General features: G+C 46.6%; 1 protein-coding gene across 1 annotated transcript in view; it reads left to right on the top strand.

Annotated features, from left to right (window-relative positions):
* The window catches only part of LOC146856932 (transient receptor potential cation channel subfamily V member 6-like), a 254,437-nt gene extending 238,961 nt beyond the window's left edge, over positions 1-15,476 (top strand). The window contains exons 13-15 of the mRNA XM_085647392.1: positions 1,934-2,202; positions 4,695-4,801; positions 14,333-15,476. Of these exons, the coding sequence (XP_085503518.1) occupies positions 1,934-2,202; positions 4,695-4,801; positions 14,333-14,627 (671 nt within the window). The 3' untranslated portion in view covers positions 14,628-15,476. The remainder of the gene's footprint in view (positions 1-1,933; positions 2,203-4,694; positions 4,802-14,332) is intronic.
* Positions 15,477-15,815: the final 339 nt, after the last annotated feature.

Genomic DNA, 15,815 nt, shown 5'->3' on the forward strand with positions numbered 1-15,815 from the left:
ACCATCACTCACATAGTGGACGATGCTCTCACTTTGCTTGACCAAAACGAAGTCTGCCTTTTAATTCTGCTCAATCTCTCATCTGCTTTTGACACTGTCAAACATGACAATCTACTCTACCTTTTGGAACGCAGAATGGGGCTCTCAGGCACGGTCCTTAAATGGTTTTCCTCTTTCCTCAACAACAGAACACAAAGAAATAAATCCAACCAGTCTCTCTCCAACCCTAGTCCCTGTACACTGGGGGTCCCCCAAGGATCCTCACTCTCCCCCACATTCTTTAACCTTTTCCTGGAACCATTGACTGTAATTCTTAAAGCCTCCAATATCCAATATCACATTTATGTGGATGACACCCAACTCTACATGAAAATCTCCTCCCAGAAGACATCAAATCTTTCAACGGTACCCTGCTCAAAACCCTCAGCTGGCTAACCTCCAACCATCTCAAATTAAACACCCTCAAGATGGAATTCCTCCTCATTGCACCTGCTAGCAAACCCCCAGTATGGTGAAATTTCGCAATAACCTCACCGCCCTCAACTGCACCCTTCACATCATTGACTCCACTAAATTACTGGGAGTTGTGCTAGACAAAAACTTTAACATGCAAGACCACATCAGATCATCGACAAAAGGAGCGAACTTCCAACTTTACATCCTAAGAAAACTCAAACCATACCTTCCCCATGATGACTTTAAAGTGGCGGTGCAAACACTTGTCATCTCTAGACTAGAATACGGCAGTGCAACTCTTTGCGGACTGCCGAAACTCAGTTTAGCCCCTATCAGAGCATCTCTGAATGCTGCTACTAGACTCATCACAGGTTCTAAGAAGTCCAACCACATTTCGCCAGACCTGAAATCACACAATTGGCTTCCCTTTGAAGCAAGGATCCAACTAAAGATCGCTTGTAAGACCCATAGAGCACTACACTTCAACACCCCACTCTACCTGACAAACAAGCTGGAACTTTCTGGTGGCTCCAGGTCCACAAGGAGCACCGGCACACTGCTGCTCAAGCCTAAGAAATTTTATAAGCTTAAAACCTACAATCGTACATTCTCTCGCATCGCCCCGAGAATCTGGAACTCCCTTCCAGTGGAAACAAGACTGATTCCCTTTACACTTGCCTTCAAAACGGAAGTTAAAGCTCTACTAATGAACAATGCGTTGAACTAGATCCTGTGCTCCTCTTGCCTCTAACTTACTGTTTACATTTCATTTGTTGCGACCCTTTGTCGCCTGTCATACTGTCTTGTTTGATCTTGATGTATATTGCCCTACTTGTTGTTCTCACCCAACCTGCCTTCTATGTTTACCTTAATTTCATCTTGCCCCTGTTGTATATTGTCCCTCTGTTACCCTGATTTTTCTTCCCTTACTGTTTTCCGTTGTCTACCTAAACCATGTGTAAAGCGCTTTGATACCCACCTGGGTCATGGTCGCGCTATACAGAACCTTAAATAAATAAATAAACCAGGTTTAAGTAACTAATGCCATTTGGATTAACTCAGGATAAGAAGCACATTTTGTGATTTAGCTGGATACAATGTGTGATGTGTCACTGGCAGCATTTTGCTGCCTTACAAGCTGCTTACATTTCATACTTAAGTGATCAGATACTCGACCATACAGGATGTCTTAGTCTGCATAAACACAATAAGCGGTGAAAGAAGAAACATTAACATTATGCAGCTGTAAAGATCTTTACAATGTGATTCTTAACGTAATTTCTCATACTTTTCTCCTGACTCTAACACGTTTCCCACCTCTACCGATACGCATTTTTATTTCTTTCTCTCCTTTTCTCGCATACACAGTCCAGACATACATCCACCTCACACTCCACAAGCACATACATGTTATCTATATAATTATTCCAATCTTTCATTGCCTCGTCTCATCATTACATTTTTTTTCTTCCTTCAGCATTGTATGTGGCTTTCCAGGAGGTTGACCAATTGGCATTTGGTGCTTTTGAGAATTATCCGATTTCCCTCATAAGCACCTATGAGCTCTTCCATAACATCCTAAATGGACCTGCTAATTATACTGTGCAGAACCCCATCATGTACAGCCCCCTTTACTGTTCCTTCTGTGTCATCGCTTTCCTGCTGATGTTCAACTTGCTGATCGCCACATTGGGAGACACACATTCCAATATGGACAAGGAAAAAGATGAGCTGTGGCGAGCTCAGGTAAGCCTTGATTTCATGTTTGCCATTCTAAGAGTAAGCACTTTGAATGTGTGTCCTGGATAACTGTGCGGCAAGCAAATAGCAAGAGCTGTGGCGAGCACAAGAGAGTCCTGTATGAGTAGGATGTTGAAGAGCCTTAGCTCTGAAGAGCACATGTGAGTCCTGTGCGTATGATTTACTGTCATAGTCTTAGCTATGGAGAGCACCTATGGAGATGTGCGGCAGTTGAAAGCACAACGTGTAGGTAGATTAGGCCTTTGATTCTTCTTCACCTATACCCTTGCGTATTACAGACGTTAGAGCATGTGAAATCACTGCACTAATAACAACGCTTATGACATGTCAAATTACATGATATGCCTGAACACACTACACTGTACTATGGAGAGTTATAGTTAATGTAGTGTGGCTAGTAAAGTGAGAAGTAAAAATTTACAGAGGTGCATGATTTATGTGAATTTTAAGGTGGTAAGTTGAAATGTGAGTTATTAAGCATGACATATTACTGTGAAAGTGGCACTTAAATTATAAATGCAATATATAACTATAACTGTACAAATTTAAGTGTTTGTGTAGTTTAAGTTGGGTTTGTATAGTAATTATAAATACATTTTGTTTAACTATAGCTTATGTTTAACCTTTGAGTTTTTTGTGACTTTCAATCGCTTTTGTAATGTTAGTAACAAATGTGTAATATTGGAACATTTTACTGTTCTGGAGCAGAGTGATATAAAGTAGCGTGCAGGACAATATAGTGGTGGACACTGTCTTAAATTCTACTTTGATGCAGTATAAATTGGCATATTGGACTGGAATAAACTTGAATGAGGTTATTTGGAGTGGTGTTCGCTAGAATGGCATAAATAGGAATGGCATAGAGTAGAGTAACATACATACAGTGCTGTATATTTTAACCTTGTGTTCACATAGATGGTGCATAAATTTCAATAGAACATTAAAATGTTGTTGGCTTCACTGAAGACAACAGAAAGGCAGGGGGGCAATAATTGTCTATACGTTCTGCTCCAATATGCTTATTTTCCTTTTTAAATTTTAATTTAGAACATTCTACACTCAATGAGTATAGAACGTTATCCCTTCATCCTTTGACTAGGATAGTCCTCTTCCTCTTTACAGGCCCCCACCTGCGGCTTAGGTTTATAAATTCTGTAGAAGCTATTTAACAGCCAGTATAGCTCTTCGGGCTACACTCAGAACCCTCCGTGAGACAATTCCCATATTTTGTGCAGTAATATTACATAGGGTAAATTTACATCACTTTGGCTTGTCATCAAATTGGGCTAGGAAGCTCTACTTCTAGCTTACCCATGCGAGTTGCTATGGATGTATCCACACTAGACCAGCAGCATCGGTTCTTAATTTTAAAAACTTTAGCTCTGAATTTAGTCCTGATCCAGTCACGATGGGGACATGTATTTGCAGTGAAGTGAAGAGAGGAGTTATTAGTCCCGGGTGTCTGTCCTAATTCAATGGGTTATTTTGTAAGAACCAGATGTCCAGAATGCCCCTAACCTATAAATGTAGAACACTCTGGTTGGAGAGAAGGACAGAGATGGTAACTGAATTTAGTTGTAAATCCTATACACTAATGAGTAACGATTTGAAGAGGTCAAACAATCATATCCATTATTTTGGGATATCGTAGTTTTTATCCCAAGTTATTCTGATAATCCAGAGTAATGAAGTAAGGGAAGATGTGGCCTTTGTAGCTTTCTCATTTTATTAAAATTGTGATTATACTGAGTTTTTCTGGTGATTCAGAATGACAATGCAAACTAATATGCTGCGAACATGAGTTTCGCCCCTTGGCAGTGCGCAGTCCTGAAGCTTTTTTAAGGCGTAGGTAAGATGGTCTGGTAGGGCGCACGCATATGTAATAGAGACAACATCATATCATTAGAGGGCAGTTATACATTGTCCCTTGCGGTGGAGAGGGGTGAAGATGTGGTCCTGAGCTTAAAAGAAAGAAGTATCGGCGTGTGTGATCACATGCAAGTCCACAAAGACTCTCTAATAATACGATCTTATTTCTATTATTTATGCGTGCGCCCTACCAGACCATCATACCTACGCCTTGAAAAGGCCCCAGCCTACACACCACCAAGAGGCGAAATACGTGTTGGCAGCACTTTAGTTTGTGTTGTCATTCTGGTTCACCATAAATCACAATTAAAAATAAACCTAAGAAAACTACAAAGGCCACATCTTCTCTTGCTTCACTACTTTGGATTATCGGAATAACTTGCGATAAGAACTGCGATATCCCAAAATACTGGATATAGTTCTTTGACCCCTTTAAACCGTTACCTATTAAGGACCAGGATGTACAACTAAATTCAGTTACCAGGTTATCCTTCTCTCCAAGCAAGGTACATGTACTTGGCCTATTATTAAGAAATCCTTGCTGGTTGTACTTCTGGCAAACCCATAATCAATATCTTTAAAGAATGTTCCTTTCCTGTTCATTTCAGATTGCAGCTGCTGCCATAATGATGGAACACAGGCTGCCAAAATGCCTCTGGCACCGCTGTGGGTTTTCGGGAAAGGAGTATGGACTGGAAGATAGATGGTACATCAAGTAAGTTGTAGGGTGCACAAAGACATGGACAAGTGTCTCTTCCATGCATTCAAAGCATAACTGGAGATGGAGAGTTAATAGATGGGGGATTTATATGGAATTAACTTTGATGGCTAGTTCAGGGTTCGATCACTATGAATAAATGGCCATTCTCCCAGCTTCCAAGTCTTTCCACTGATGAGGAATGAGACCAGCATATGTGGATTTATCCAGAAATACACACTTCCAATGTCTATTTTGTTTTTCAAATCGAACTGCATAGCTTTATCTTGACTTGTGTTTTTGCATTTTTACTTGTGCAGCTGCTGTAGATGGTTTATTTTCCCTTTTAGTACTTTGCATGTTGCATTCATTCTGGCCTGTTTTCAATTAAGTGGTCTGGCTGTCTATCTCTTTAAGGGTCTGGCTTTCTGTGGTCAACAATCCAATTGGATATTTCATGTTTTTGTAACGTTTTTATGCAGCGTGGCAGCACCGAGGGCATTGGGTGTTGAACAAATAACAAGTATTTGTGACAGGGCCTGGCATCTGTAAGCACCAATCATTAGAAGGCCCGACCTTAATACGTTTTATTGGTCCCTGGAGTAGGTAAAGCAGCAAAGCATGGATAGACTGGGATATTCTTTGTAATCCATCTTTACCCATATTCTTGGTCTCCACTTTTTCTTCTTTCTGAAACTTCTTCTCATATAGTCACCATGTTATTACAGTTACTGACTTTTCTTTTGTTTACATTCTTAAGCAAGATCTCTTGGCGAGGTGGCTTTTTCAGAATGCATGTGTGTGTTTGAAAGAACAAAAATCACTCCTTAAATTTAGTTTTTTTCATTTTTAGCACATTGGATAAACACTTTATCCTAAGGAGCAGAAGGGTTATGAGCATGGGAACCTGTACTTACTGTTTCAGATATCTGAAAGAGACACGTTAGTGATAGATTCCTTACCTTAGAATATTCTCCAGCTGTCAGTCTGGATCCGGAAAGTTTTCTGCTTAGCCATACCCCTGAGCGCCAGTAGGAGGCGCCGTGCGGCTCCGCGCCCGTCACTGGCGTCGTGTGCGCCGGGACGACGTCACGGAGGCTACTTAGGTGCCACCCAGGCGCGTTGACATCAGTTCTTTCTTTTTCTGCACCGAAAGCGCAGATCCGGATTGAGCACGTACCTCGGTCATTTTTTGACCACTTTTTGGAGACTTTTGTCTCCTTCTTTGGGTCTCCTGGTGCACGTATGGATGCCCGGCTTTAAGTCTTGCGGGTCGTGCCACCGTAATATGTCGGTGGCGGACTCCCATGATGTCTGCCACTACTGCCTGGAGACCAACCACGACTCCCGGGATTGTCGGGACTGCCATGCTATGGCCCCGAAGGCATTGCGGGAGCGGCACCGGAAGTTGCTGGAGGTCCGGCACTCCTCTCATGGCCGCTTCGGGTCTAGGGGCCGTTCGCGGGACCGCTCGCGGGACCGTTCGCGGGACCGCAGCCGTCGCTCCTCGGACTCTAAGTCTTCACCTTCAGATTCTGGTAAGCGACGACATAAGAAGAAGTCGAAGAAGCGTGTTTGCTCTCCGACGTCCCCCTTCGCTCCCCGTAGGCGGATGTGGGGGACAGGGGCTCCACCCCTGCGGCTCCTCTGGATCCTGGGAGTCCCACGGCCTACCTGCTATACCCAGGTCTGTCGGCGACTCCCGAACAGCAGCAAGAGTTTCTTGCTGCCTTGGACTGCCTGTTTTGGCCTCGGGCTCCCGCCGGTGCGCTTGTGGGCCCCGCGGCCCTGTGTCCAGATCCTGTTGACCCGGCGGCAACGCCTCCGGCACCAGCCCCAGAGCCACTGGATCCAGCGCCCGTGGCTCCGGCCCCGGCGCTGCAAGGTGCAATGCCGCTGGCTCCGGCCCCGGCGTTGCCCTTGGCTCCGGCACCAGCGCCACCCCTGGCTCCGCCACAGGCGCCGCACTGGGAGCCGTTTATCCCGCCCCTGCCGCGGTTCTCAGATCATTTCGTTCCGATCTGGGATCCTCATTGGGAGGGGGCTCCGGTTCGGCCCTGGCCGGTGCTGCTCCTGGTGCTGCTCCCGGCGCCGCTGGCCCCTCTCCAGCTCCGGTCCTGCCGCCGCGATCAGCTCCTTCTACCCCGGAGCCGGATGAGGACTGGGACGGCTCCGAGGACCCCTTGGCGCGGCAGTGTGACTCCGAGCAAGATTGGGTGGATGACCTTCAAGACGTGGGTGAGCTTGATGTGTCTTCTGACCCGGGGTTTGCCTCACGTCCGCCTACTATGGAAGAGGGGGCTTCCTACACTATGGTGCTGCGGCGAACCACGGAGACTCTCCACCTTGACCTCCCTACGGTGGCCCTTAGGACCAACCTCCTTACGGAGGTGCTCCAGACAGTGTCTACGTCATCGGAGCCGCTGTTCCCTTTCAATGAGGCCCTTACCGAAGTCCTCTTGGGTATGTGGTTGCGGCCGGCCTCTGGGTTGCCAGTGGATAAGAACGTCGCTAGGCGTCATCGCCCGGTGCCTGGTGATCCTGAATTCTTGACCACTCACCCCACGCCTGAGAGCCTGGTCATTCAGGCCTCGACATCGCAGTGTCTTTCCCTCGGCTCCGCCGGACAAGGGCTCTAAGAGGCTGGACCAATATGGCAAGAGGTTGTTCTCAGCCAGTTTGGGGGTGAGATCGGTTAATACCGCCTGCTTATTGGGCCGTTACTCCCACGCAGTGTGGGATTCGGTGGCATAGGTTCTGCCTCAGTGCTCTGAGGAGGTCCAGGCTGTCCTTTCCCAAGCTATTGCGGAGGGCAAGGATGCGGCGATGTTTGCCATCCGGTGTGGTTTGGACATCGCTGATTCGTTGGGCAGGGCGATTTCCACGACGGTGGCATTGCGGCGCCACGCCTGGTTACGTTCCACTGGCTTCTCACCCGATGTCCAGAGCTCGCTCATGGACATGCCCTTTGATGGCTCCTGCCTCTTTGGTGATAAGGCTGACAATGCCCAGGAGCGCTTTAAAGACTCTTGTGCCACGGCCAAGTCTTTGGGTCTTTTCTCGAAAACCCCTGCCAGGACGGGGTTTCGTTCCTTTCATGGCCAGGGCAGGGGTGCCCAGGCACGCTCTTCCAGCAAGCCTGTGCAAAGCCAGCCTCAGCGAGGCCGTGGACGTGGGTTCCGCAGGGGCGGGTCTGGTAACCAGCGTGTGGGGCAGTCCACTTCCACCCCACTGCTTCCGCCTCAAAACCTTCCTAATCTGAGCTTCAGGGAGCACCCCAGGCAGTGGGTGGCAGGGTTCACCTCCACCACTGGCGCGGGATTACATCAGACAAGTGGGTGCTGCAGATAATCTGCCAGGGTTACTCGCTCCCCTTTCTGTCCTCCCCTCCAGCCATGCCACCTCGGTTCCACCGCATGTCGTGGGATCATTTGGCTCTTCTCTGTCAGGTAGTCATGGCCCTCCTGGCCAAGGGGGCCATCGAATACGTTCCCGATCAGGAAGTAGGGGTGGTTGCTATTCCCACTGGATGTATGACGTTACAACGCACACTTTACAACGCATGCACTTACAACGCATTTTTTACAACGCAAAATCCATTACAACGCACTACACTTACAACGCATGACACTACAACGCATTTTTAAAAACTACCTTTACAACGCATACCATTACAACGCATAATATAAAATTGCATTTAAGGTAAGTATTAGATAGTATAGGGGTAAAAATTACTATTCTAACTCCAGGGGGTGCAACAGTAGGGTAAGTGTTGGATAGTATAGGGGTAAAAATTACTATTCTAACTCCAGGGGGTGCAACAGTAGGGTAAGTGTTGGATAGTATAGGGGTAAAAATTACTATTCTAACTCCAGGGGGTGCAACAGTAGGGTAAGTGTTGGATAGTATAGGGGTAAAAATTGCTATTCTAACTCCAGGGGGTGCAACAGTAGGGTAAGTGTTGGATAGTATAGGGGTAAAAATTGCTATTCTAACTCCAGGGGGTGCAACAGTAGGGTAAGTGTTGGATAGTATAGGGGTAAAAATTGCTATTCTAACTCCAGGGGGTGCAACAGTAGGGTAAGTGTTGGATAGTATAGGGGTAAAAATTGCTATTCTAACTCCAGGGGGTGCAACAGTAGGGTAAGTGTTGGATAGTATAGGGGTAAAAATTGCTATTCTAACTCCAGGGGGTGCAACAGTAGGGTAAGTGTTGGATAGTATAGGGGTAAAAATTGCTATTCTAACTCCAGGGGGTGCAACAGTAGGGTAAGTGTTGGATAGTATAGGGGTAAAAATTACTATTCTAACTCCAGGGGGTGCAACAGTAGGGTAAGTGTTGGATAGTATAGGGGTAAAAATTACTATTCTAACTCCAGGGGGTGCAACGGTAGGGTAAGTGTTGGATAGTATAGGGGTAAAAATTACTATTCTAACTCCAGGGGGTGCAACAGTAGGGTAAGTGTTGGATAGTATAGGGGTAAAAATTACTATTCTAAACTCCAGGGGGTGCAACAGTAGGGTAAGTGTTGGATAGTATAGGGGTAAAAATTACTATTCTATCTCCAGGGGGTGCAACAGTAGGGTAAGTGTTGGATAGTGTAGTGTAATATTATGCGTTGTAATGGTAGGCGTTGTAATGGAATGCGTTGTAAAGGTAGTTTTTAAAAATGCGTTGTAGTGTCATGCGTTGTAAGTGTAGTGCGTTGTAATGGATTTTGCGTTGTAAAAAATGCGTTGTAAGTGTAGTGCGTTGTAAAAGTTGCGTTGTAAAGGTTGTTCCCCATTCCCACTACTTTCTGGTCCCCAAGAAGGACAAGGGGGGCCTGCGCCCCATCTTGGACCTCCGGGATGTCAATCGCTTCCTCCGGAAGGAGAAGTTCAAGATGCTGACTCTGGCTCAGGTCCTGTCTGCCCTGGACCCTGGAGACTGGATGGTAGCGTTGGACTTGCAGGGCGCTTATTTTCACATTCCCGTCCTGCTGGCCTACCGGCGTTACCTGCGGTTCACGGTAAGCCAGGAGCATTTTCAGTTTGCTGTGCTCCCCTTCGGCCTTACCAGTGCCCCTCGGGTGTTCACGAAAGTGATGGCGGTGGTCGCAGCTCATCTGCGCAGGTCAGGGGTGTCAGTCTTCCCCTACCTCGACGACTGGCTGTTGAAGGCGGGTTCGCCCCAGGCAGTTGTCTCCCACCTCCAGACTACGGCCGGCCTCCTGCATCTGCTGGAGTTCTTCATCAATGTGCCGAAGTCGCACCTGAGTCCCTCTCAGAAGCTCCCTTTCATCGTAGCGGTTCTGGATTTGACGCTGTTTCGGGTTTATCCTCCCGAACAGCGATTCCGGGATATTCAGGCTATGGTTCCGCTCTTTCAGCCTCTATCCCGGGTTTCAGTCAGGATGACCCTCCGGCTTCTGGGCCTGATGGCCTCCTGCATCCTGCTGGTGCCGCATGCCAGATGGCATATGCGGGCTCTGCAGTGGGACCTGAAGTTCCAGTGGGCGCAGCATCAGGGCAACCTGTCCAATCATGTCCAGATCTCGGAGGGCGCTGCACGGCAATTGCAGTGGTGGCTCACGAATCGCGATTGGGTCAATGGCAGATCCCTCTCCCTTCCCCAACTGGAGCACACAGTAGTGATGGATGCATCCCTCCTGGGTTGGGGAGGCCACATGGGAGAGGTGGAGATCAGAGGCCTCTGGTCTCCGGCGGAGTCCCGGCTCCATATCAACCTTCTGGAGCTGCGGGCGATCCGGCTTGCACTGAAGGCATTCCTTCCCTCTGTCCGGGGAAGAGTGGTGCAGGTGTTCAAGGACAACACCACCACCATATGGTATTGCAACAAACAGGGCGGGTGGGGTCATGGACCCTATGTCAGGAGGCTCTCGCTTCTGGACGTGGTTGGGACATCAAGGCATTACCTTGGTGGTTCAACACCTGGCAGGTTCTCTGAACGCCAGGCGGACGAACTCAGCCGCCGGTGCATGGTGGATCACGAGTGGCGTCTGAACTTGGATGTGGCGCAAGGTCTCTTTCTGCGATGGGGAGAGCCTTGGTTAGATCTATTCGCCACCGAAGAGAATGCGCAATGTCATCAGTTCTGCGCGTTGGAATTTCCAAGGCGGCACTCGCTCAGAGACGCTTTTCGTCTTGAGTGAAGCTGCGGTCTGTTGTACGCTTTTCCGCCTATACCAGTTCTGCCCACAGTAATGAAGAAGATCAGGCGCGACCGGGCCCAAGTTATTCTTGTGGCTCTGGACTGGGCTCGAAAAGTATGGTATCCCGAGCTACTCAGTATGAGCATCGATCCCCCGCTCCGTCTGCCTCTTCGGGAGGATCTTCTGTCGCACCATCAGGGAACGGTCCTACACCCGAACCTGTCCAGCCTCCACCTCCATGCTTGGAGATTGAGCGGCGACAGTTGACACCTTTCGATCTACCTCCCGAAGTCTGTGATGTTATGTTGGCAGCCAGGCGTCCCTCCAGTAAAACGGTGTACGCCTGTAGGTGGAACAGATTTGTGGCATGGTGCACAGCTAAGACTGTGGATCCCCTTTCTGCCCTTCTTTCTGAGGTTCTTCTGTTCCTTCTCTCTTTGGCCCAGCAGGGCTCTGCTCTGGGCACTCTTAAAGGTTATCTTTTGGCCATCTCTGCCTTCCTACGGCTTCCTGATCAGCCTTCTCTTTTTAAGTCCCCCGTTGTTAACCGTTTTCTTAAGGGCATTACGCATACGTTCCCACCTGTGCCCTTCATAATGCCTCAGTGGGACTTGAATATTGTCTTGACTTTTCTGATGTGCGCTCCCTTTGAGCCCTTCATAACTGTCCCTTACGTCTTCTTACTCTCAAGACGGCTTTCCTGGTAGCTATCACTTCTGCCAGGAGAGTGAGTGAGCTCCAGGCTCTTTCTTCCAAACCTCCTTTCCTTTCTTTTCATACGGACAAGGTGGTTCTGAGGACAAGTCCTTCTTTCTTGCCAAAGGTTGTCACGCCCTTCCACATCGGGCAGACCATTACTTTGCCCACCTTTTCTCCGCCTCCACATCCTTCACAGGAAGAGGAGCCGCTACATCGTCTGAACCCAAAACGTGCGCTCGCATTCTATCTGCAGCGTACACAGCAGTTCCGGGTAGATGATCAGTTCTATGTTGGCTGCGTGGGCGCCAAAAGAGGTCGGGCGGTGCACAAACAGACCATCTCCCGGTGGGTCGTTCTGTGCATCAAAGCATCTTACTCCTTGGCCAAGAAGGAGCCTCCTGTGGGACTGCGTGCTCATTTGACCAGGGCAACTGCAGCCACTACTGCCTTGGGACGCGGTGTCCCCTCGCAGGATATTTGTCAGGCAGCTATGTGGGCCTCGCTGCACACGTTTACCAAGCACTACTGCCTTGACAGTCAGGTGCGGAGAGATGGCTTCTTTGGCCGTTCTGTGCTCCGTGACTTTCTGGTGTAATCTGGTATTGCTGGGGTATGTATTCTAAGGTAAGGAATCTATCACTAACTTGTCTCTTTCAGATGCACAAGTTACTACTTGTGTAAGAGACATTAGTTAGTGATAGATTCCTTACCGCCCCACCCGTCCTCCCCATTCTGCGAACTGAATACTAGGGTTAAGGTCATCCCCTTTTAAGGCCCTAGTTTTATGCACCAAAGGTCAGTTTCTCGCATGACTCTGCATTTCGGCGCGGAAAGTTGTGTACAGAACTGACGTCGGCGCGCATGGGTGGCGCCTAAGTAGCCTCCGTGACGTTGTCCCGGCGCGCACGACGCCAGTGACGGGTGCGGAGCCGCACGTTGCCACCTACTGGCACACAGGGGTACTGCTAAGCAGAAAACTTTCCGGCTCCAGACTGACGCCTGGGGAATATTCTAAGGTAAGGAATCTATCACTAACTAATGTCTCTTACAGATATATCGTTACACAAGTAGTAACTTGTTCTTTTAGGCAAAAGGACTAGTGTGGATGTGGTTCCACATGGATCTCCATAGGAAAAAACATAAGTGAACTAAGCTCCAAGTCTAGCACTTATGCTAATGAAGGTAACTCACAGCAGCATTAGGCAGCATGATGGGAGCCAACCGTCCAAATCTGTGCTGTTTCATATTGTGGGTTCAATGCGCAGGAGATCTACACATACCCAAATCCACATGTGTGGTACCTCCTACAAATAAGAACGGACTCACAGTGTTACAGAATGGATAGGTCCATAGGGTATCCTAGTAATACCTGGGCTGGCATGCATGCAATAGGTGATAACATTTCACAACCCTGGGAGGAGGTCCCGGCTAACATCTGCCATTCAACCAGATTTTCCATAGAGCTGTGGATCCCTGCTTTATCAAACACCTTTATTCTTCTCACATTGCAAATCAAAACTGAGATCTGAAGCAAGATTGAAGATAGGCTTGATGAAAAAGATTGAACTTGAAGGTGCTATCCAAAACAGGAAATATTCTAATTACTGATGCTGTCTGATATCTGCTGCAGGCAGCGGTGAAGAGCAGAACCAGGTAAGGGAAGGCTTGCAAGGAGAGAGTCAAAACATGACCGCTGGATGAGATTTAGTGTGGGGCTGGCACAGAGCACAAAATGAAGCATGCACATCTCAAATCATGATTTTCAAAGTGAATGTCCGGGCAGAAACCAGAGAAGAAAAAGAGTCCCAAGGAAAAACAAAAAGTTGTCGTTGACTCCGACAAACTATTATCAGGCATTTTGATTAATAATTCTTTAATAGGTTCAGATTACAAAATCTATGCCAAAAAACAATCACTGATGGTGTAGCCCTCTACAACTCAAGTAAACATCATGATCAACAAATGGCCTATAGAGAGGGTTGAAGGTTTCTGATTCCAACTAGTCGGCAACACATGTGAGCTTCGGCACAAAAAGTAATAAAGATGGGAAAAATGGGGCTTAACAGTGAAAGTAATGAAACTGAATGCAAACATCAGGTGTGAAAGATGATCAATGAAGCAAATGCCAATTAAGAAACTATATTGAAAAACTAAGAAAATGTATACAAGTTGCTTTATATAACTCTAATGAGGATCTAAGGTGTTTCAGCGGCACAGATAAGAAAAACTGTGTAGTACCAAGAGGAATCGGCTCTATTTGAGAACCTTGAAATCGGATAGTAGCTCTTGTGATTTACACAACTATTAAATACCAGTTCCTTATGGGAAATATACATATCTTAACCAAATATATTGGAATGTTGAAATTCTCCTGAATACAGATTGTCGGTAAAGTGGCATAAAATTGTGTTTTAATTTCTCTGGTTGTGGATGATATATCTGTAATGCTATTTTACAGACAACAATACATAGATTTATATAATAAATTAAAGGTGTTCTGTTAAAAAAGGCCAAGGCTAACTGTGACACTCAAGGTACCTTGGAGTCTGTTTAAGAGGTTGAGTTTTGTAATCAAGTGGGCAGCAGGCAAAAAAAGTAACACATTAAAATTCTTAGTGGAGAAAGGAACGCAGCTGTATTTAATTTTTTAACAAAGCTTCTAAATTTAACTACTCCTTTGCAATTTTTTTGGCAGTGTGGATGACCGGAACGATCACAGCAAACAGAAAATTCGCCAGATTGTGGAGCAGTCTGAGGAGGACTCTGCCAAACGTTCTCCTGAAATAGATACTCCTGAAAAAGATACTCCTGAACAAATCTTCCATCTCCAAGGTGCAGAATCAATTTCACCCGACCCTCCTAAAGAACCGTGTCAAAGGGCACCTCTTTGGGGGTGGAAGGTTGTTCGATCTGCAACTTTAGACCAACTTCAAGGAATAAGTGTTGACGGCCCCACAGCTAGTGATGAAGAAAGAGTTTACCATGTGTAGGCTGAGCATATGGAACTCAGTGCTTTCAGACTAGGTGCAGCATGTGTTGCATCGGTTTAATCTTCTCACTGTCCCTGTAATAGTCAATATTGGCTTGTGTACAACCGTCCTGCACGTATCGCATCTACTGCTCACCACCAACAGTGATTTTCCATGGTTCTGCATGGTTCCATTTACAATAATTCTTCTCCCTGACCAAAGGAAAGGATTATCTTGTATTCTTCTGAATTTCCTCTGCTGTGCTGCCTGAGTGTAAGCCCCTTCTAGTTGTAAAAAATATATTCCACATTTCTGAAGGATGCCTCTGCTGCAGCTATCACACCTTTGGGCTACTTCAAAGGAGAAGATCGTCATTTCTGCATGTAAGAATCTATTGCAGGAGCACCATTTCCAACGGCTGTTCCAGACAACAGCATGCACGCCTCTGCTGGAGCCACCTCCTCCTGTGCCACTTTCCAGTACATTGACGCATGTATGCTCCGATACATCGCAAACAATCTGGGACACTTTCCATTGCTGTTATACTTTCTGCATGTGTGCCTCTGCATCAGCTATCACAACTTCCTGGGCTCCAATAGATTTCTACATGTAGTAGGGGCGGAAACCTGACTAGTATGGCTGCTTAACAGCACCATTCCAGATCCTGAAAGGGCACCACGCATTCTTTTTTAGCATGTATGATATATTATACTAATCATACAACCAATTAAATCAGATGAGAATTGGTTACCTCCAAAACCACCCTGGTTTTTCACTTGTACAAATTGTTATCTATGTCAATGCAGGGAAAACAAAATGAAACAGTTTCAATGTAACACAAATGCTAAATACACAATTTATCAACTGTAACCCAAGATTTGTTTTGGTATATGCCTTGTAAACTTGTCTATGTTGTCATCACCACAAAAATATAGAAGAGTCTTTTCTGGTAAGCTGATATCCAAGCTGATATCCATGAAGGGGGCAGAGTTCTTGATTTTCTGCTCTAGATCTCTGGGCAGGTTATGCATTTATGTGCTTCTAGAACTGTAAGGATTTCCATAGCGTATGTTTTGGGTAGTCTGTGTTTTAGTAGTGAGAATAAGTTTATTGGGACAATTGTCCATAAAACCTTCTAAAAAACATTAATTCATACCATTAAAACAGGCCTAGTCTCTGGTTTAGAAGTGCTTTTGTTAGAGCCTTGCC

The sequence above is a fragment of the Triturus cristatus genome, chromosome 3_2, assembly GCF_964204655.1.
Source record: "Triturus cristatus chromosome 3_2, aTriCri1.1, whole genome shotgun sequence".
Classification (NCBI taxonomy): domain Eukaryota; kingdom Metazoa; phylum Chordata; class Amphibia; order Caudata; family Salamandridae; genus Triturus; species Triturus cristatus.